We start from the raw sequence: 22,206 nt of genomic DNA, 5'->3' as shown, positions 1-22,206 counted from the left end.
GATCCTTGTTACAGGTAGCAGAGAAGGAAGGATTACTGGGTGTACAAATGAAAGGCATCTCTCCGTGAAGAAATGGATGGAGAAAATTAAAGTTAGCGTTAAACTGTAATGTGACCTGGTTATTTATTAACACCAAACTGTCGCTTTATTTCCTGTCTAAAAGGACCAAAGCAATTAGTCTGCTCACCTAGGATTAATAAACAACTATTGTCCCCGCATAGCAAGCCTGTGTGCTGCCATTGTATATCAGTATGCGGTCAGTGCCTGACCACTAATAGGATGGAGAGAGAGAAATATAGTGATGTATTATTTTATACACAGCGAAAATAATTATATAAGTACTATGACAAAAATGTAACACGATAAATAATGAAGTCAATATCTAATTTGGTCTAAAAAAGTAATTATAAATTGAGTCTGTGTGACAGACCCTCATTTTCCTAGTGAGCGTGTGCAGGGGCTGCATTGGTAAGCCAGGGTATCTGGATAGGTGGTCTTGCAGTCGTATTAAGCCATGGAAAAGAGTAATAGGAAAACAGGAATAAAACCAGGAATAGTGAAAGGGATGGAAATAATGAGAAGTTTCCAGATAAAGCTTGGGACGGTATAAGCCAGATGGCACTGTGAAAGGAAGCGTGTTTGGATAGTGCTATTGGGAGCCTTTGCATAAGCCCCTCTGAGTCTGGTCAAAGGGACAGGAGACACAGGCTGTCTCCCAATGTTCAGCTTTTATCCCCTCGCTCGTTTTATAGTGATCTGAATAATAATTGTGGAGGAAAATGTTACCAACCCAAAGTAAGCACCTCTTTATAGAGCTATCAGCCAGTGTCTGCAGGTCTGATGGGACTAGCAGCACGCTAGCTATTGTGTTCTTGACACAGGGTATGGCTATTGTGTTAAATCACAGCTCTGTCAGTATCAAACCCCCGTTTAATGGCAGAGCCAGGGACACAACGACGATGACATTTCAACCATCTAAAGAGAGGAGAGCAGCATCTAGCTGGAGCTTCGGGTATCCAGCTATAGTAATATGTTAGAGTAGTGCTGCAGCCACTCTGAGGCTAAATATAGAGACAAATGTGTGTTCTATTTCACGCATTAAACACTTACTTTGCATTTTAACACAACTACACAATAACACACTACAATTAGTGAAACCAACGTACGTTTCCGGCGTTGTATGAAAATAACTTCACAATCAGGAGACTCCTGCTGATCGTACAATCAGTCCCCCGACTATATACAGTTCACTGCTTCGATCAGTCCTTTGCATGTAGAAAAGCTACATAAATATATCGTTTCTACCACACATTTACTACATAAATGATGATTTTTATAGGTGGTGCTGCTTTTGTTTCTACACCCTTTTTTATTTACATAAGAGATTTTCCTCCACAAAGTAGCCAAGGGTCACTAGTTGTGTTACTAATATCCTAGATATGCAAAGTTAGTAGTTAGTATGTATGCGATCCGTTGTATTTTGTGTCCCTCAGTCGCTGTATCTGCTCATCTCCATCCACTTGTGTTTAATATTTACATAGATTACACGTAATGAAAATATAATTGTTAATTATGAAGCACAGCATCAAATACTATAACGCACAACGATTCACACATACATTCCTAGCAAACGTACAGTATATACAGAAGTTGCAGGCAGCGGTCAGCTATTGCATTAACCAGATTGATCGTTTACCAGTTTATCCCCATTGGTGCGGACTGTGGACAAGATTTGTATACGATTTGGCCACACACGTTGGTGACCAAACTGAACTAAACGTTTCGGTGTTCACTCAGGGCAAACTAATCATATGGGTACGGGGGTCTGACAGGGTGGCTGGCAGATGACCGCCAATACAGGAGAATTGGAGACATCCTCTGATCAGATTTATGAGCCTGCCTGAAAGTGATCTGGTCGGTTTTGGCTGGGGTCAGACCTGGAAATTTTGGGTCAATTTGCAGCATGTGCTATAAGCTTAATTTATTGAAAGGGAAGGAGACACAGGCACTTTTAACATAATGTGCTCTGTGAAATTGTTTCGATGTGCTTTATTTCTGAAAGGGTTACTCATATCTCCTTACAGGGAAACAAAAAGATAATGTGAATTCTCCAGCTTGTCCTATCCAGGCTACAGGTTGCTACAGAATACTTCTCTGTCTAGTAAATATGACACCTCATATCCACATGAAGTAACTTTGTGCCCATATATGTTACAATTCTGTTGTTTGGAATGAGTCTTGAACAGTCACATCTGTTAATCTGTCTACTCTCATGAATGGCCAAATTGCACAGATCTCTTTGCTGATGCCCAGACTAAATGATTGAATTGCTAATAAGAATATGGCAGACAATTCTCTCATTGAATTAGATGCACCAATTGTCATCAGCTGACCTAACTTTTCAGCATTCTAAATCAAATGTGATTCAAGTAGAAAGGGCTGTTGCCTATTTGTTCCTTAAAATCAGAAATGAAACATTTGACCCACCTTCAAATATTCCCATTAATACGATTACATTGGTCATCATTATTTTTAATAGTTAACTTGGCCACATATATGCCAATCATAACTCTTGCCTTGATTGTCCAATTTGGAGACACTTGTATTCCAGGGGCCTGATACTGATAATACAAGATGACTGCAGTCAAAAATAAGGGTCATTAGATTCATATTCTAACCACAACCTACATGCCCAATAATTAATTAATTTCTATTGGATTATAATTGGGTGGTCCCTTTTGCACTGCAGATGCTGAACCACATGCTGCAACATCAGGCCAATTGACCAATATAAGATGTTATATCATAATATAGGTGAGATGTTGTCCACAGCTCCATAGCATTTTATAGAATGTACTAGATAAATGTCATCTAGAAGCTGATTGGTCGATATGGGCAACTTGCAACCTTTCCACTTTTCCTCTTTAAAAGTTTTGACACATCTCCCCCATGTGTGACCAGCATTACACTGTCTAACTGATAATCTAATTTGCGAACAAGATCATTGGTATTAAGGGGGACCACCAAGAAGGCATACTTCTGCGGAGTACATTTATTAAAAGTTCTGAAAAGGAGAAGTTGCGGTGTTACCCATAGCAACCAATCAGATTGGAGCTATCTTTTTTAGACTGTACTGGATAAATGATTGGTTGCTATGGCAACATTTTAGTAAATATGCCCCTAACTTATTTATTTCTAGATATTTATTGAGGTATTATTTTATGTATTTTAGGTATTGTTTTTTGTTCTATTGTTCTAATGTTAATTTGTGAAACCTGATCACAATAAAGTAGAAATCCATCTGTACACCATACACAATGTTTAAATGTTAGTTTGCATGACATAGACAATTATCTAGAATAATATACATTAGTTCTTCAGTTTAAAAAAGTATTAAAAAAATGTCCAGATTGGAAGACATTTTCATTTGTTATTGATTCTATGAAAAACAAAAACAAAATGGTTCAAAGACAATGCACTTAAGGACCCCATACATCAGCCATGTAGTGGGCCAATTCACTAATCCCCAGACAGGGCATTGGTGAAATCCAACAAGCTGGATTTCACAATCAATATCTGATTGTAATCAGCAAATTGGGGATTTTTAACATGTAGGAATTCACCATTTCCCCACCGGAACAGCCACCATCGATGGCTGTGACTGTTTCTGGTCCAATCAGTGAATTGACCAGCAAATGTTTGGGGCCCTTAATACCAACACTCATGTTCCTCATTCAATAAATGCTATGTAGCATGATGCTCAACAGGGGAATGTTAGACCACCAATCTACTGTCTCCTTCCCATTATATAAATGGAAGTTAGTAAAGAAAATTATACAGGTGGATTAAGGTACTATGGGCGGGATGTAATAGAGATCAAGTCTGCCAGGTCAGTTTGGTAATGATGAATTTGCCCTGCTTAATCTCAGCGTATGTAACTAGAAAATAAGAAAGGAAGACAACCAAGTTGCCTTGTAGTGCTACATTACATTGTTGCAGACAAATTAGTGAGCCATTCCAGTTGATTAGTCCCACACATCCTGTGCAGTAAAATTATTTAGATGAAAACTAGAACAAAATCCTATTATTGCTAAACTATAAAATATATATAAACTATAAAATATATTACCTTACCAAACCCAGCTAAAACCACACCTAAAATATTTACTTATTTTTTTACATTTTTCTTGTTTGTACATGCATTATGGGTGCCTTTACATCAGTTAACAGAATTTGCAAATAGAGAGTATAGATTTATACCTTTGATATAATGAATAGGGACTTTGTTTTCATAATTGGCGGATGAAAAATAGAATATGCAACATCCATTGTCCATAATCCATCTGCAAAACCTCCTTTGTACATGAGCCCTTACAGGAGTACCTACTGTAAAATGATGTAATTGTATAAAAGGTAAATTTTGAAAAGAAACCATTGGGCCATCATTTTAATGATGGGTAAAAATGTATGTTCTCTGGGCCATCAAGATTTTTGGGGTATTTATTCATAGGTGACCATAAGGATATGTACACTCAGGTTACACTGTGGGACCCTAGTAAGCAACCCTTATCCGATAGATTACAGCATTGTAAGTTGGAGCTTCTTACCACATTGTTAATGCCCAGCCTTGTTTTATTACTGTTTTTGTTCCTAATTGCAAAGAACTTTGTAGTATACAGGCAATATATGAATAAATGACAACCAATCAATCAATCAATCAATCAATCAATCAATCAATCAATCAATCATTACCTTATAAATGAAACTAGACTGTTCTATTTGAGATAATGATTTGATAGCAGTAAGATGAGAGTTATGGAGTTAATGAGACACCTGGTGGAATGTAAAGTCTCCTGCCCAATAGGGCATGGCATACATGTTCTCATCTGCCTCCTAGTTTATTCAGTCACAGGACAGACTCATTCTCTAAAATGGCTGGGTTTATCTTTTGTCACCAGGTGACATTATGAGTCCCAAAGTAGGGACCTTATTTCTTGATACAGTGGTCAACATTGTTGAGAGATGATTTGAGGAAAGTGGAAAATGCATTTACCCTCCCATAAGCTTAACTTTATCAAAGCTTTATCAATAGAGCAAATAATACCCAAATTCCTATTCAAGGTTTCTAACAATAAATCTTGCTAGCTGCACACATACCAGTCTTTTCAGTTCTGCACAAATTATTGCTTTTTCTACACAATCATATTGAATATATATTAATATACAATTGGGGAACACACAGTAAGAATTTTATAACTTTCAATTATATCTTAAATGATAAATTAAATGATTTATTCACACATTACAATTGTTTAAACCCTTTCAGTGCCTATCACAGTGGAATAAACCCCCAAATACTGTGCTGTAGAAGATAGGGCATAGTATTATTGTGTCTTTACTTGAATGTACTACACAACATATGTAGAAATGTTGCACCCTGCCATTACCCATTCAGTATGTCATTCTAACTGGCCATCAACACCCTGTAGATGAATTTCTAATTCATAATAAAACTTGTCAAACTTTAAAAAGCTCTAATACTGTATATGACACATTAAAAAACACACTGTAGAACATGCTGTAGGAGGTGAGCTCTGCTATCTTGTCTTCCGTTTTACAGTATGTCAGAGAACCTCCGGTTACATTCAGAAGGGAATCACCACATGCAGCCATGTTTGTAAAGCTGGGTACACACCTATACAATCATTGGGCTGTTCATCCAATATCGAGAGAACGGCCGTTGGATTGTATAGGTGTGTATGCTGTCCCGATGCAGGAGTGTTAGCTGATAAACATCTTTTAATGCTCCTGCAACGGTTGGGATGTCGCATCTTAAGCTGAGTACACACCTATACAATCATCGGGCTGTTCATCCATATCGAGAGAATGGGCGTTGCATTGTAAAGGTGTGTTTTCTGTCCCGATGCAGTAGTGTTAGCTGATAAACGTCTTTTAACACCCCTGCAATGGTTGGGATCGGGAGGTCGCATATTATGTACGGTTTAATATATATCGGGTCGACCTCCCGTTCCCATAGAAGCCCGTACACACTGTGTTATGTCTGCGCAGTGTGTATGCGGCTGACAGGGAGTCACATTGGGGACAGACTGCATGGCTGATCGGGACAGTTTTACCCGATCAGCCTGCAATTGTAAAAGTGTGTACCCAGCGTAAAGGGCAATTCCAGATCTCTCTTTGCTGCATTAGAGCAATAAAAGGGCTCTATTTGAAGCGTACAGTAGAAAACCTTCCTTAATGGACTCCTCTTTTTTATTTTTTACATACACCATTTAAAGACAAAATAAAAGGAGTCACTGATTTCTGTTGTCATATAATTTTCTATACTTTCTCTCTGTCTCTGTATGTACACACATCCCCCACTAAAGTCCACATTTACATTGAGAATAATTATTGCAGTTGCTTCTAGTTTTTTCCTTATTAAATTGATTACACAGACCTTTAGAATGGGTAGTTTCTTGTTTTGGTGTAGTGGCTTTGCTGTAAGTTATAAATGTGACCATCTTCATCTTATTTATGTATACGTTTCTTAGAACTGTCATACTTTGTGTTGTTTCCAGCTGTCCAGACAGCCTTTCATCTGAAATGAATTGTTCTGGGAATGAAAAGCTTCTGTTTGCAGTGAGATAATGTAGCATGTGACCTCTGGGTCCAGGAGTCCATATTCAGCTTTCTCACCACTTCTTCTGTTTGTTTATGCATACAGGACTTGGAGAAGCCTGGGGCCATTCCAGCAGGCCCAGTTCCTTGGATAATGTAGGTCGAGAGCTGGGATCTCATCTTTTGCAGGTATTACATTTAGGGAAAAGTACTATATCCAATAAATGATTAAAGAATGCAGACCTTTCAGTGAATCATTAATCATCTACTGCAATTTATAAACTTTCACGTGTTTTCCTTTTAGCCTCATTGCTATGAAGTAAAAACAATGTTACCATTCCATAATTAATTGGGGTTTACAAGTATTTGTTACTTCATTTAGTATCAGTATGTAGTTGAAGTTTTATTAGCTTTTAAGCACTAATTATTATGAATCACTGTGAGTGATTATGTATTGTTGATATATAAATAAGACACTTGTGATTATGCCATATAGGGAAATGTATATTATATTACTTTGCTTCCATGAAGGCAGGAGATTCTTCTTACCATACTGTTGCTGAATACAAAGTCTGGGAAATAAGATTGTACTAGAATGAATGAGTGTTGTGTTTAGGAAAATACATATGTAATCCCCTGTTGTTACTTGTATAAATTGTTTATCAGACACCAGTGAAGTGAGAGACAGAATAGTCTGAAAAGTCGATTTCTGCATTGTAGTACCTTAAAGCCACTTTTCCTGCTGAGAGTCACATATCTGCACAGTGTTTACAGGTGATAAGCTTTTGATATGTTAAACAATAGAAGATTAAACCCATTCCCCATATAGCACTCTCTTGCCTCAGACCATGTTTGATTCAACAATGAGGTGTTTAAAATAGAGGTGAAGGGACATGTGACCACCCCTGCATTTCCTAAATGTAAATCGTATTTAAATTGCTGCTCTCTGTGTATACAGACAGGGGAGTCTGATTTTTCCATTTACTTTATTTTTCCTTCTCGCACTTAGACCTTAGATGGTTTCATCTTTGTGGTGGCACCTGATGGGAAAATCATGTATATCTCTGAAACTGCTTCAGTTCACCTGGGCTTATCGCAGGTAGGTGACTGTGACTATTTGTGCATGTACAATTACTCACACTTGCAGGTGTTAATGAGGCGATGTGTTCTGTAGCTATTGTTATCATCAGACAAACACTGATAGATTAGCAGTGTGGAAGATTACACTGTGTCAATATTCCCAGATCCACTAGGGGAGCCGTAGCATTTTAATAAATGTTTCAGTGATGCTTGTTGTCTATGTTACTTCCTTTCCTTCTTTGAACTCCCTGATGAATAATGTCATAGGATTATAACAGCTATTGGGACCATTTGGTTATTATTATTGTAATCCTGATTTTTTTTTCATGCGTTGTACATTTATATTACTATCATGTACAATGAAAATCATCTCATTTTGTAGGTAGAATTGACTGGAAATAGCATCTATGAGTACATTCACCCAGCTGATCATGATGAGATGACTGCAGTGCTCACAGCCCACCAGCCCTACCACTCCCACTTTGTCCAGGGTAAACTACTGGGTGTCCTTGTTAATTGATTATGTGAAAGCCAAGGGATTAGGAAGTACCAGTAACATTACTTTGCTTGTCTTGCAGAATATGAGATAGAGCGTTCTTTCTTCCTACGGATGAAGTGTGTGCTGGCAAAGAGGAATGCGGGTCTGACCTGTGGGGGGTATAAGGTGGGTTGCCATCAATAGTGGCTCATTTGCTAAGTTTTTGGAACACTGTGATTTTAACTATTACAGCCAAGTACATTCTTTTGCAGGGTATGAGCTCCATAATCAGTAACAGTGTTACATATTTCATGTCAAAACACACCCACCAAAAACAGAGCAAACATTTCAATTCAAACAGTTACTTCAAATGTAACTAAGTATTATTTTTTTAATGTAAACTGTCTTTATTAGCCTACTGGAAAAAAAGAAAAACAAATCAAAATATTTTAAAGACTGATATTCATCTAGATTTTAAAGACTGATGTTGAACATTGGAGCTAAATTCAAACATCACCAATTCAGACATAGCCATATTAGAGGGATAGGACCTCCAAACTGTGGGTCTCACAGCAGCCACTTCTGCTTCCAATATGGTATTTACACCTTTACAAAAGTGATTGTTCACTACAATGTCCTCACTTGTAACAATCAGAGCCCCCCTTCATTACGTGACTACTTTATCCAGACCACATAGCCCTATTAAATAGGACTGGATGGACTATTAAAGACTGTATAGCTTGAGCCTCTCAGTTATAGCCATGTACACATAGGGTCCAGGGTGTGTCCAGCCACATCCAAATGCCATGTATTTGCTTGACAGCAAAATTGCTGGTCCAGTGGTATTCTAATAACAGCATTGTGACAGCAGCGCAGTGACATCCTCCCTTCACTTTGGGTTTAACTCTCAACTCTCACTCTCTCTCTCTCTGAATATATATATATATATATATATATATATACACACACAATATATATATATATATATAATACTTCATCTTGGGCACTTCTGTTTGGTATAATAGAGATTGGGGCACTAATGATTGGCAAGGTAAGTGACAGGAAAGAGTTGGAGGGATTGATGGGGATATGATGATATGGAAAGAGATTGGGGTACATGATATGGGGGATTGTGGGACATGACAATGAGAGTGGATTGAAGATATGAAAGTATTGTTAGGCATGCCCCTGGGAAGTGCTATATATGCCTCTCCATGCAGAGTAATCCTCTCTAGGTTTCCCTTGGTGCATATCTTAATGAAATGTGCTGCGCACGCCAGTGCTCTTAGAGTTTAGGATGCACTTGCTGAGTCAGCATATACAGTATACTAACACAACAGGGAGCATACTGTACAGGACTGAAGGGGAGAGGTATCAAACCTTTGAGAGAGATAAAGGGCGGAATTCAATTAGGCACACAGTTTACCCCACAGCCAAGTGAACACACTGCCCGATTCAATAAGCTGCAGGAACCCAGCATGCTTAGTCCCATAATTGGATTTTTCCTTGCAGCCATGTTAAACTGCGAGGAAAAATCAAAGTTAAAATGCTGCGCAGGGAATAGCTCAGTTTTTTACGCTTGGTGCAGTTCAATTAAATGGCATTTTCCCCACACGGTAAACCATGAGTTAACACACTGTAACCTATAGATTCCACCCAAAGTGGTGGAATGTATTGTTTCCCCATGCTTTAACATACAGTCTGCATTTTAATGCCAATTTTTCCTTGCAGCTACTGAGGCTACGAGGAAAAATTCACCCTCAGGCTTAGTGTGCGGGGTTCCCTAAGCTAATTAAATCAGGCAGCGCATTCAATTACCTAATTGAATTGCCATCATAGATTCCAGCACTTTGTGAGAAATCTATGGGTTAGTGTTCATTAACGGTTCACTGCACAGGGAAAATGTCAATTAATTTAATTACTCTGGGCATAAAAGCTGGAGCTATTTACTGCACGATAAACAAAAATTGAATTTCCCTTAAAGTATATAAGTTGCCCATAGCAACCAATCAAGGTTTGATACATCTCTGCTGGTTTTACTACATATCCCTGGTTTTAATACAACAGATATGGGGAGAGCAACATTTCTATTATGATGGTACATGAGGTCCTCATTCTTGTGTATTGCAGGTGATTCATTGCAGCGGATACCTCAAGATCAGACAGTACAGCCTGGACATGTCCCCTTTTGATGGCTGTTACCAGAATGTAGGCTTGGTGGCTGTTGGCCACTCCCTTCCTCCCAGTGCGGTCACTGAGATCAAACTCCATAGCAATATGTTCATGTTCAGAGCCAGCCTTGACATGAAGCTCATATTTCTAGACTCCAGGTAAGTTTGCCTCATTGATACAGAAAAATAACCAAACGCCAAAATGGAGTGTATACCAACTACTATAGGATAAATAGGTAATTAAAATTAAATAGACACAGCTGCCTAACACCTGGGAGTATGCCACCGCTCCGAATGAGCACAAGGGTGCCCAAAAATGCAAAGGGTAAAGGAAGGTGGGATGGCGACATCCCACCTACAGGTTTGCCTCATTAACTAGGTAGATAGTAAACATTGCAGGTGATTAAAAAAACAAAAACAAATTGCTATTATCTTTCACCAGTCAATAGTCCGAGAGAAGCTTTCTAACAACTGATGGGTTTCTTTGGTGTACCATGATATTGTGCTGTATATCAAATATGTGAATTTCACTTTAGTTTAAGATATAAAAAAGTTATTAGATAATATCTATATAATAAGCGAGAAAGTGTGTGTGTATGTACGTCTGTCTGTTTGTCCTTTATGCACAGCCAGAGTTTTGTACCTAGCTCCACAAAATTTGACATGGTGGTGTAGTTTGATCAGGATTAGGTTTTTGGCTATGTTTGTAGTTTGTCAGGGCCATGGATTTCTACAAAGTAGACTGTGGAGTCTCCGATTTGAATGTTTGGTTTAAGCAAGTTCACTGTATGTATTCCAGTGCCTAAAACTGCACTGATCTGAAGGCACAGACTGATATATACCAGTGGGGGGCAGGCAGACCTCCAATGGAAGAGCAGTGAGTCGGAGGATCAACTGTCACACTGCGCCTTCACTGACAGTTACTCATTTCCTCCAAGCACATTTTCTTATGCCATGCTCTCCAATGTTGGTCTGCAGAGATTTCTGCTCTGCAATGATTTCAGTTCTGCACTGATTTCATTCTGCAGTGATTTCTGAAACCACAGTGATTTGGGAAGCTGTACTGATTTCTGTCCTGTAAGTCACTCTGCTCCTGATATACCCCATTCCAAACAGTCATAGAATATGCCTGCCTGCACTGTCATTTACTCCTAAATTGCATTGTTACCCAGGTGTGAATGACTTCTGTGTTCTTTGTCAAGGCTTCCCCTCTTTAGTATACCAGTTGTAAATAAAAAGATTGAACTATGACTTGTATTTAGCACTACATAGAATGTAAGAGTTGATAGAGAGATTTGCAACAGTATGTACTATTTAGTTCTTTTGAGGAGGATGTGTGTATAATATAATATAATAGAGTAAATGGCTATTTATTTAAGCCCATAACTTTCAGAAGCTTGAGTGTTTCTCCACACTACCTTTTTTTCCCCAATTTATTGGACAGGATTGGAGGTGAACACGGATCCACCAAGAATATGTTACAGGATATGTGTTTCATAAATTAGAAAGGTGAATATGAAATGTTCTAATTATGCATTTTATCTTCAACAGAGTTGCAGAGTTAACTGGATATGAACCTCAAGATCTGATTGAAAAGACATTATATCATCATGTCCATGGATGCGACACATTCCACCTGCGCTGTGCCCATCACTTATGTAAGAATTCTAAGTATTCATTAATTTGCATCAGTAGACTTTTTAGCTGAAATCTAGAGATAAGTGATGTTACTGTGACATTTGCTGCAAAATAGACTGCGTTCAGATGTGCAGAGTTCCAGTACAGAACGTGCAGTCTTTGCTATTAGCTTTCACATAATTATTTTGGAGAATACTGCTCTGCTCCACACTGTACTGGTAAACGTTTATTTAAAGTTTATAAATTGAGCTAGTACAATGGTCTGTAATTTATTGTTATGCTATTTGTGCTTATTTAGTGACTTTTCACTTATTTCAAAATTCTTTGAGAGCGATTTGTGATAAGTCTGTGCTGCTCTGTCATGTGCCTATGTGCTTACATGGTACTTCCTTTGTTGTAAAATCACATTTGTGCTTTTTGCACCTGTTTTTGCATTATTGCGCACAGCTTTGTGTGGTGTGGTAAAGATGGAATATTTGCAAAAAGGCTTTTTTTTAGATGATTTTCTAACTAATGAGGAGATTGGGGCTTTCCACAATCAATAATGATCTAGTCACATTTGTGTGATGATCTAAGTGCTAACATTGCAAAAATAAGATTTCTTTTGTGTATGTAAGATAATGATATAACCAAGCGTTTAAAATATGGAAAATGTAATTGTGTCCCGTTACAGCAGCAAAGGGCTTTTTTTACTGTCAATTTTAATACCCCTTTGGAAGTGACATTAATAATGTAAAATGCTGCACCCTGTGCTCATTTATGGGCACATAAGATAAATTGTGCACACAGATATAGTGAAAATAAACCAACTTACTGAAAATATAAATCCACAATATGACAATTTACATAAATACAGATCTAATGTTCTGTAATATATAATCATGGATAGTCAGTGATCTCCACGCACAGGGACAGCAAAGCATGCAAGCCAAGGGATGTGCATAAATCCATCTAAGGCGATATGGATACTTCCTGTGCACATTGTGTCGTGAAACTAGATTGTAAAAAGACACAAATGTGATACATTGCTAGTTAATGATGTGATCTACAATTGTAACTGACTCACTAATGCTCATCTATAGAAATGTTGGTAAACACTGCATGTATACAAATTCTGTATATTTATTAATGTTCATGTATATACTTGTCACTAGAGTTCTCTTATGTAAGATTATATTATTGTCATTTACTGTTGGACAGCTCAGTTCATTAATGGATTGTAAGCTTGCGAGCAGGGCCTTCCTACCAATATATATGTCTGTTATTACCCAGTTTTGTTCTATTAATGCTTCCAATTGTAAAGCGCAACGGAATATGCTGCACTATATAAGAAACTGTTAATACATGAATACATAAATTAAGTTCCTTCCTTTGCTATTGCGCCCAATGCATAATAAGAACCACAGGGCCGTTGTGCATAAAATTGCCTTATTGGTTTTGCATGACTTTCGTGCCATGAGCTCATGTATATAAGATGAAATTTTTTCTTGCATTGAACTGTTAATATTTATATTGTTTTTCAAAAATCTTATATATACATGAGTATATATATATATATATATATAAATATACATGATACATATTTAAATGTGATGTAATCTGTTATATTTTATTTATCTTTTTCAAATGTAGACTTTATTATGTATCACATTAGATTTATTTGGTTATTTTATTAACAAAAAACTGTATTTATGTAAAAATGATAAAAGTATTTTTTTGTTCATTATCAGAATGTGTTTAATTGTAAATACAGAATACATTTCTATATATACTATGAATTTGTTTTACATGCATGATGTAGCTGTTTTGTTTGTCTCACAGAATTTCATATATGAAAGAGGTATTTATTCATACTATTTTTCTTTATACATTTACCCTAATATAATGATTAATAACGATAAAATTATATTGTCACACATTTCCATTTGTTTTAAAATTGTACACTTTAGTTTCTAAAAGATCTGGTTTAGGATTAAATGAAAGATCATGCACACTGCAATATATTAGATTATCATGTAAAGTTGTAAATTGCCGATCTGTCCTTACTGCACAAGAACTTGACTACAGCAGCCTTGTTTATGCCAGTACAAAGTATACATTATTTCCCATTTCATGGTGTAAACATTTAGATTCCGCAATGTCTTCGATATTTCACAATGTACCATGAATTACATGCAATCATTGGCTTCATATGTATATCATGAATATCCCTTGATGAGCATATAAGTATTATAACAAATATTTATTGACATGCCCAATACGCTATAATTTTTTACCTTTGAAGGGAGTCATCTTGAAAGCTAGCACCTCTTATTATCTATGAATGTAGGATTACAATACCTGGGTAATAATCTTTATTATTTGTCTTATTTCTGTCCTTTTTAATATGACAAAAGAGACAAGGTTGTAATTTTTTTAATTGTTTTATGGCTGTGAATGTAAGGGATACTTAGTATACACTATGTGAATGTATGGCGTGCTTACTATTTGCTACTCTGAAAATGAAAGGGGTGCTTAGTATTAACTCTGTAAGGGGTACGTAGTATACACACTGTGAATGTAAGGGGTGCTTATTATACACTTTGTGAATGTATGGGGTGTGTACTATTTGCTGCTCTGTGAATGTAAGGGGTTCGTAGTATACACTCTGTGAATGTATGGGGTGTGTACTATTTGCTGCTCTGTGAAGGTAAGGGGTTCGTAGTATACACTCTGTGAATCTATGGGGTGTGTACTATTTGTTGCTCTGTGAATGTAAAGGGTGCTTACTATACACTTTGTGAATGTAGAGGGTGTTTAGTATACACTCTGTGAATGTACGGGGTGCTTAGTATACCTCATGTGAATGTATGGGGTGCTTACTATTTGCTGGTCTGTGAATGTAAAGGGTACTTAGTATAAACTCTGTGAATGTACAGGATGCTTAATATACACTTTGTGAATGTAAGGGGTGCTTACTATTTGCTGGTCTGTGAATGTATGGGGTGCTTAGAATACACTACGTGAGTGTATGGGGTACTTAGTATACACTATGTGAATGTAAGAGGTGCTTAGTATACACTATGTGAATGTAAGAGGTGCTTAGTATACACTAGCTGAATGTAAGGGGTGCTTACTATTTACTGTTCTCTGCGAATGTAAGAGGTGCTTAGTATACACTATGTGAATGTAAGTGGTGCTAAGTATACACTATGTGAATGTAAGAAGTGCTTAGCATACAGTCTGTGAATGTAAGGGGTGCTTAGTATACACTACGTGAATATAAGGGGTGCTTAGTATACACTATGTGAATGTAAGTGGTGCTTAGTATACACTTTGTGAATGTAAGGGGTGCTTAGTATACACTATGTGAATGTAAGAGGTGCTTAGTATACACTATGTGAATGTAAGTGGTGCTTAGTATACACTATGTGAATGTAAGGGGTGCTTAGTATACACTATGTGAATGTAAGAGGTGCTTAGTATACACTATGTGAATGTAAGGGGTGCTTACTATTTACTGCTCTCTGTGAATGTAAGAGGTGCTTAGTATACACTATGCGAATGTATGGGGTGCTTAGTATTTACTGCTCTCTGTGAATGTAAGGGGTGCTTAGTATACACTATGTGAATGTATGGGGTGCTTAGTATACTCTCTGTGAATGTAAGTGGTGCTTAGTATACACTATGTGAATGTAAGGGGTGCTTAGTATACACTATGTGAATGTAAGGGGTGCTTAGTATACACTATGTGAATGTAAAAGGTGCTTAGTATGCACTATGTGAATGTAAGGGGTGTTTACTATTTACTGCTCTCTGTGAATGTAAGAGGTGCTTAGTATACACTATGCGAATGTATGGGGTGCTTAGTATTTACTGCTCTCTGTGAATGTAAGGGGTGCTTAGTATACACTATGTGAATGTATGGGGTGCTTACTATACTCTCTGTGAATATAAGTGGTGCTTAGTATACACTATGTGAATGTAAGGGGTGCTTAGTATACACTATGTGAATGTATGGGGTGCTTAGTATACTCTCTGTGAATGTAAGTGGTGCTTAGTATACACTATGTGAATGTAAGGGGTGCTTAGTATACACTATGTGAATGTATGGGGTGCTTAGTATACTCTCTGTGAATATAAGTGGTGCTTAGTATACACTATGTGAATGTAAGGGGTGCTTAGTATACACTATGTGAATGTATGGGGTGCTTAGTATACTCTCTGTGAATATAAGTGGTGCTTAGTATACACTCTGCGAATGTATGGGGTGCTTAGTATTTACTGCTCTCTGTGAATGTAAGGGGTGCTTAGTATACACTATGTGAATGTATGGGGTGCTTAGTATACTCTCTATGAATGTAAGTGGTGCTTAGTATTTACTGCTTTCTATGAATATAAGTGGTGCTTAGTATACACTATGTGAATGTAAGTGGTATTTAGTATACACTATGTGAATGTAAGTGGTATTTAGTATACACTATGTGAATGTAAGGGGTGCTTAGTATATACTATGTGAATGTAAAGGGTTCTTAGTATACACTATGTGAATGTAAGTGGTGCTTAGTATACACTATGTGAATGTAAGTGGTGCTTAGTATACACTATGTGAATGTATGGGGTGCTTAGTATACAATCTGTGAATGTAAGGGGTGCTTAGTCTACATAGGCTTGCATTACAGACATATACACAACAATAAAGTATGTTTAATGTTACTGCCTCACAGCACTGAGGTCATGGGTTCGATTCCCAGCACGGACCTAACTGTGTGGAGTTTGTATATTCTCCCTGTGCTTGTGTGGCTTTCCACCGGGTACTCCGGTTTCCTCCCACACTCCAAAAGTATACTGGTAGGTTAATTGGCTCCCCATAAAAATGACCATAGTGTGTATATGTGTGAGCATGTGGTAGGGAATATAGATTGTAAGCTCCACTGGGGCAGGGACAGATGTGAATGGTAAGATATTCTATGTAAAGCGCTGCAGAATATGTTTGCACTATATAAATAACTGGTAATAATAATAATAATGTCTGTGTTTCTCTTTGCAGTGCTGGTGAAAGGACAGGTTACGACTAAGTACTATCGGTTCCTGGCTAAACATGGCGGTTGGGTGTGGGTGCAGAGCTATGCTACAATTGTGCACAACAGCCGATCCTCCAGACCCCACTGTATTGTCAGCGTGAATTATGTCCTTACGTAAGTAAACCTGGGCATATTGTGTTCCATAACGGCTAATAAACAGTGTCCTTCTTTGCTAATGCTGTGATGTTTTTGGCTGACATTACCGAGGGAAAAACTCCTTTGTTGGTTCTTCATGGTTCGCACATTAAATGTATTGAGATATTTATATAGCACTTAAACAGTGCATCTGGTTTTCTTCAGTACAGTACAGTTTGAGTGTCTTAATTGGAACCAGATTGGCCAATAAATCCATAAAAATAAAAGTGATGGGATATTTTTTTTAATCTATTGCTTATTTATAACAAGAAACTGAAGTTAGATGCCATTGATGTGCACTTATTTAATAGAAATCTGGCACATGAGAGAATAGCAGCACTTTGACCAAGATGATTTTCCATGGGAATACAGTATCTGTAATGTAACAAGACTTCTCTATAAGGCATATAAAGATTATTATAAACCACATCTACGCTCAGCTGTTATGGGAGCCTGCAGTGCCAGAGAATACCATAGTGTCTGTTCTATATATAACTAAGGTTTTTGCATGCAATCAACACTGCAGGACAAATGAAACACAAGTATGTAAATAACTATTGAGAAGCATACACAACTAAACCACACAAATGATCATACACAATTATACCATACCAATACAAAACAACACTAAAAAGACATACATTAATCTGTAAATAATGTAATATGCATAATATACAATACATGTTGAATATTACTGCTTGTAGACAGTTTAGTGCAGGACCATGGTATAGTACTGACTTCTGTACTTTGCTCAGTTGCAGTCTCGTCATAGAGTAAATTAAACCATTGCTTACTGATAGCCCATTTGGCCAGCTCCCATGTTAGAGCACCACTGTATCCCAACATTTTATTTTCAAATATGGACAGTGGAGGCAAAATGCAATGCAGAGTGTTACGTTGCAATTTCTCTAAAACTCTGCAAACAGAAGTATTTCCTCCTTGCTTCCTGACAGACAGCTATAGTCCTTCCGACAACTTAATATAGTGTACTAATGGGATCTAATACAAGTAAAAATCAAGACTACAGCCATTTGAGCAGCTGCTGTGAAATCTTTAACACTGACCCAGTTTATGAATCTGCCAATCCACATAGAGCAGTTTTACTGAACAAGTCTGCCAGCATGTCTCTCAAAACTGACTGTTCAGTTAGAGAAGCATTTTCCTCCTAGCATGATAGTCTGCTGCAAAAGAGTGATGTAGAGCATGATGGACAATTTAGTTAAGTTCATGCATTTCAGGACTATTATTCAACATAGTTTAGCACAGCTTTAGATATATAACAAATGACTTGCTATTTAAATATCCATTATTTTAGGACAAAGGTTATAATTTTTTTCATCGTGGGTCTTAAATTCAGCGAACATTAGAGTTAAAGGAGTAGAATCTGCGTATTTAGTTCAGGTGCAGGATATATTACACGTGCCTCTTAATTACTCCTCTATTTTACATATCTGCACTAAATATGTACTGTAACTACATTGACTGTATGACATTCACAGTGTTGGTCTGAGGTATAAAGGTCTCACCTAGGAAAGGGGTCCACGAAACTGCGCACTGCTTAATGGTTTAGTAGGAGGGTAGAAAGAATTGTTACATAGGATAGTAGGCAAGGCTCTCAGGCAATGTCCCAGGCAGTATTTCCCATATTTCCTGGCGAGGAAGTCTGACACTGGACTCTCTCTCATAGGAAAAGCAGGATCACTCCAGATCAGCTGTTTTAAGAACTCTGTTTGTGAACCAAGCTCAGAAATGTTTGCACTGTCTTGTCCTCTACAGTATGTCACTTATGTCAGCCTCTATCTTATCTGTGGCTCCATATAAATAATCTACAATGATAATGAGGATTATGATGATGATTTCCCCATTTTAGTTAATTTTGAAATATATGCTCCTTATTGGGATACTTGCATTATATTCAGTACAAGTGTAATACTAGTAACAGGCATATCAATTGTAATTACATAATAATATTCAATGATGAGGTGAAAAAGTCTTGAATACAGAGCATGTAGGAAATATTAGTCTGTATATAAGAGGAAAGGACTTTCAAATAATAATAATAATAATAATAATAATAATAATAATAATAATAATAATAATAATAAAAGATAGGAACAGTAACTGGCACTAAATACAAAGCTGGTTGACAACTAGGGGTAAATGTACTAGGGGTGTGCACCGGCCACTTTTCGTGTTTTGGTTTTGGATTTGGATCTTTCTTCGTGTTTTGGATCTGGATTGGTTTTGCCAAAACCACCCTTCCGTGTTTTGGGTTCTGGGTTTTGTGTTTTGGATCTGTATTTTTTTGAAAAAAAGCATAAAAACAGCTAAAATCACAGAATTTGTGGGTTTTTCTGCTCCTATGCTATTATTAACCTCAATAACCTTAATTTCCACTCATTTCCAGTCTATTCTGAACACCTCACACCTCACAATAGTGTTTTTATGTCCAAAAGGTTGCACCGAGGTAGCTGGATGACTATGCTAAGAGATACGAGTGGGCGGCACAAACACGTGGTCCATCTAGGAGTGGCACTGCAGTGGCAGACAGGATGGCAGTTTGAAAAACTAGGCCCCGAACTATACATAATGCAAAGAAAAAAAAGAGGTGCAAGATGGAATTGTCCTTGGGCCCTCCCACCCACCCTTATGTTGTATAAACAGGACATGCACACTTTAACAAACCAAACATTTCAGCGCCAGGGTCTGCCACACGACTGTGGCTGAAATGATTGGTTCGTTTGGGCCCCCACAAAACAAGCTGGCAATTAATCTGTCCCTGCACAAACTGGCTCTACGGAGGCAAGATGTCGTCCTCATCCTCCTCATCCACCGATTCCTCACCCTCTTCAGTGTTGTGTACATCCTCATCCTCACAGAGTATTAATTCGTCCCCACTGGAATCCACAACCACAGGTCCCTCTGTACGTTCTGGAGGCTGGTCTCCCTGGAAGAGTTGATAATTCATTTTATGAACATCATCTTCTCCACATTTTGTGGAAGCAACCTCCTACGCATTTCGCTGACAAGGTTCCCAGCTGCACTAAACACTCTTTCGGAGTACACACTGGAGGGGGGGCAACTCAGGTAAAATAGAGCCTGTTTGTACAGGGACCTCCAAATTGCTTCTTTTTCCTGCCAGTACAGGTACGGACTGTCTGACATGCCTACTTGGATGCTGTCACCGATGTAATCCTTTAACAGACAGACGCACGCTTGTCGCTGCTGCTTTGAGGATGCAAGAGCGGCTACAGCCCACACAATTCACAAAGACAGAAAAAAAAAGAAGAATATTTTTATTGTTTGTGGAGCGCACTTTGAGGGTTACACTACCCTTTAACAGACAGACGCACGCTTGTCGCTGCTGCTTTGAGGATGCAAGTGCAGCTACATCGCACACAAGTCACAAACACATTCAAAAAATAGTTTTTTATTTTTTGGAGCACTTTGAGAGTTACACCACCCTTTAACAGACAGACGCATGCTTGTCGCTGCTGCTTTGAGGATGCAAGTGCGGCTACATCGCACACAAGTCACAAACACATTAAAAAAATATTTTTTTATTTTTTGGAGCACTTTGAGAGTTACACAACCCTTTAACAGACAGACGCACGCTTGTCGCTGCTGCTTTGAGGATGCAAGTGCGGCTACAGCCCACACAATTCACAAAGACAGAATAAAAAGAACAATATTTTTATTGTTTGTGTAGCACACTTTGAGGGTGTCACCACCCTTTAACAGACAGACGCACGCTTGTCGCTGCTGCTTTGAGGACAGTATCATATGCAGTGACAGTAGACTTGTCAGAAATTGTTGGCACGTCCTTCAGTCCGGACCAGATGTCCAAACCACCCCTTGACTTATGACACAGGCGCACGCTTGGCGCTGCTACTATGTTGATGCACGTGCGGCTACATCGCACACAAGTCACAAACACATTAAAAAAATAGTTTTTTATTTTTTGGAGCACTTTGAGGGTTACACCACCCTTTAACAGACAGACGCACGCTTGTCGCTGCTGCTTTGAGGATGCAAGTGCGGCTACAGCCCACACAATTCACAAAGACAGAAAAAAGAAGAATATTTTTATTGTTTGTGTAGCACACTTTGAGGGTGTCACCACCCTTTAACAGACAGACGCACGCTTGTCGCTGCTGCTTTGAGGATGCAAGTGCGGCTACATCGCACACAAGTCACAAACACATTAAAAAAATAGTTTTTTATTTTTTGGAGCACTTTGAGAGTTACACCACCCTTTAACAGACAGACGCACGCTTGTTGCTGCTGCTTTGAGGATGCAAGTGCGGCTACAGCCCACACAATTCACAAAGACAGAGAAAAAAAGAACAATATTTTTATTGTTTGTGTAGCACACTTTGAGGGTGTCACCACCCTTTAACAGACAGACGCACGCTTGTCGCTGCTGCCTTAAGGATGCAGGTGCGGCTACAGCCCACACATTTCACAAAGACAGAGAAAAAAAGAACAATATTTTTATTGTTTGTGTAGCACACTTTGAGGGTGTCACCACCCTTTAACAGACAGACGCACGCTTGTCGCTGCTGCTTTGAGGATGCAGGTGAAATCTAGATGGGATTTGGAACCGGGAACACACTACCTCCATCAATTGTCTAAATCCCACTGCACTAATGGCGGATACCGGACGCATGTCTAACACCAACATAGCAGTCAAGGCCTCAGTTATACGTTTTGCTTCAGGATGACTGCTGTCGTACTTCATCCTCATCGCTAGGGACTGTTGGAGGGTCAATTGTTTAGTAAAAGTAGTGATATTCCTACTTCCTCTCTGGGATGATGAACAACTCCCAGGAGCAGCAACAGCACTAGGAGGAAGTGGTTCTTGATCTTTCCCTATTTTATTTTTATCGGAGAAAGTTTGGTCCTCCATTTATGTTATATTGATATATACGTGCGGCTAAAGCGCACACAAACACAGAAAATATTTTTTTATTTTTGCTGGAGAGTAGTGCACTTTGTGGGTTACACCACCGTTTAAGAAATG

General features: G+C 38.2%; 1 protein-coding gene across 1 annotated transcript in view; it reads left to right on the top strand.

Moving 5' to 3' along the window:
• The window catches only part of SIM1 (SIM bHLH transcription factor 1), a 75,561-nt gene that overhangs the window by 11,851 nt on the left and 41,504 nt on the right, over positions 1 to 22,206 (top strand). Inside the window, exons 2-8 of the mRNA XM_088470962.1 lie at positions 6,725 to 6,807; positions 7,628 to 7,717; positions 8,081 to 8,189; positions 8,277 to 8,362; positions 10,307 to 10,506; positions 11,899 to 12,005; positions 17,015 to 17,162. Of these exons, the coding sequence (XP_088327088.1) occupies positions 6,725 to 6,807; positions 7,628 to 7,717; positions 8,081 to 8,189; positions 8,277 to 8,362; positions 10,307 to 10,506; positions 11,899 to 12,005; positions 17,015 to 17,162 (823 nt within the window). The remainder of the gene's footprint in view (positions 1 to 6,724; positions 6,808 to 7,627; positions 7,718 to 8,080; positions 8,190 to 8,276; positions 8,363 to 10,306; positions 10,507 to 11,898; positions 12,006 to 17,014; positions 17,163 to 22,206) is intronic.

Source organism: Taudactylus pleione, unplaced genomic scaffold (assembly GCF_031769625.1).
Source record: "Taudactylus pleione unplaced genomic scaffold, aTauple2 ptg000015l, whole genome shotgun sequence".
NCBI classification, from domain to species: Eukaryota; Metazoa; Chordata; class Amphibia; order Anura; family Myobatrachidae; genus Taudactylus; species Taudactylus pleione.
The sequence above is the reverse complement of the archived record's forward strand: the minus strand, read 5'-3'. Positions and strand labels throughout refer to the sequence as shown.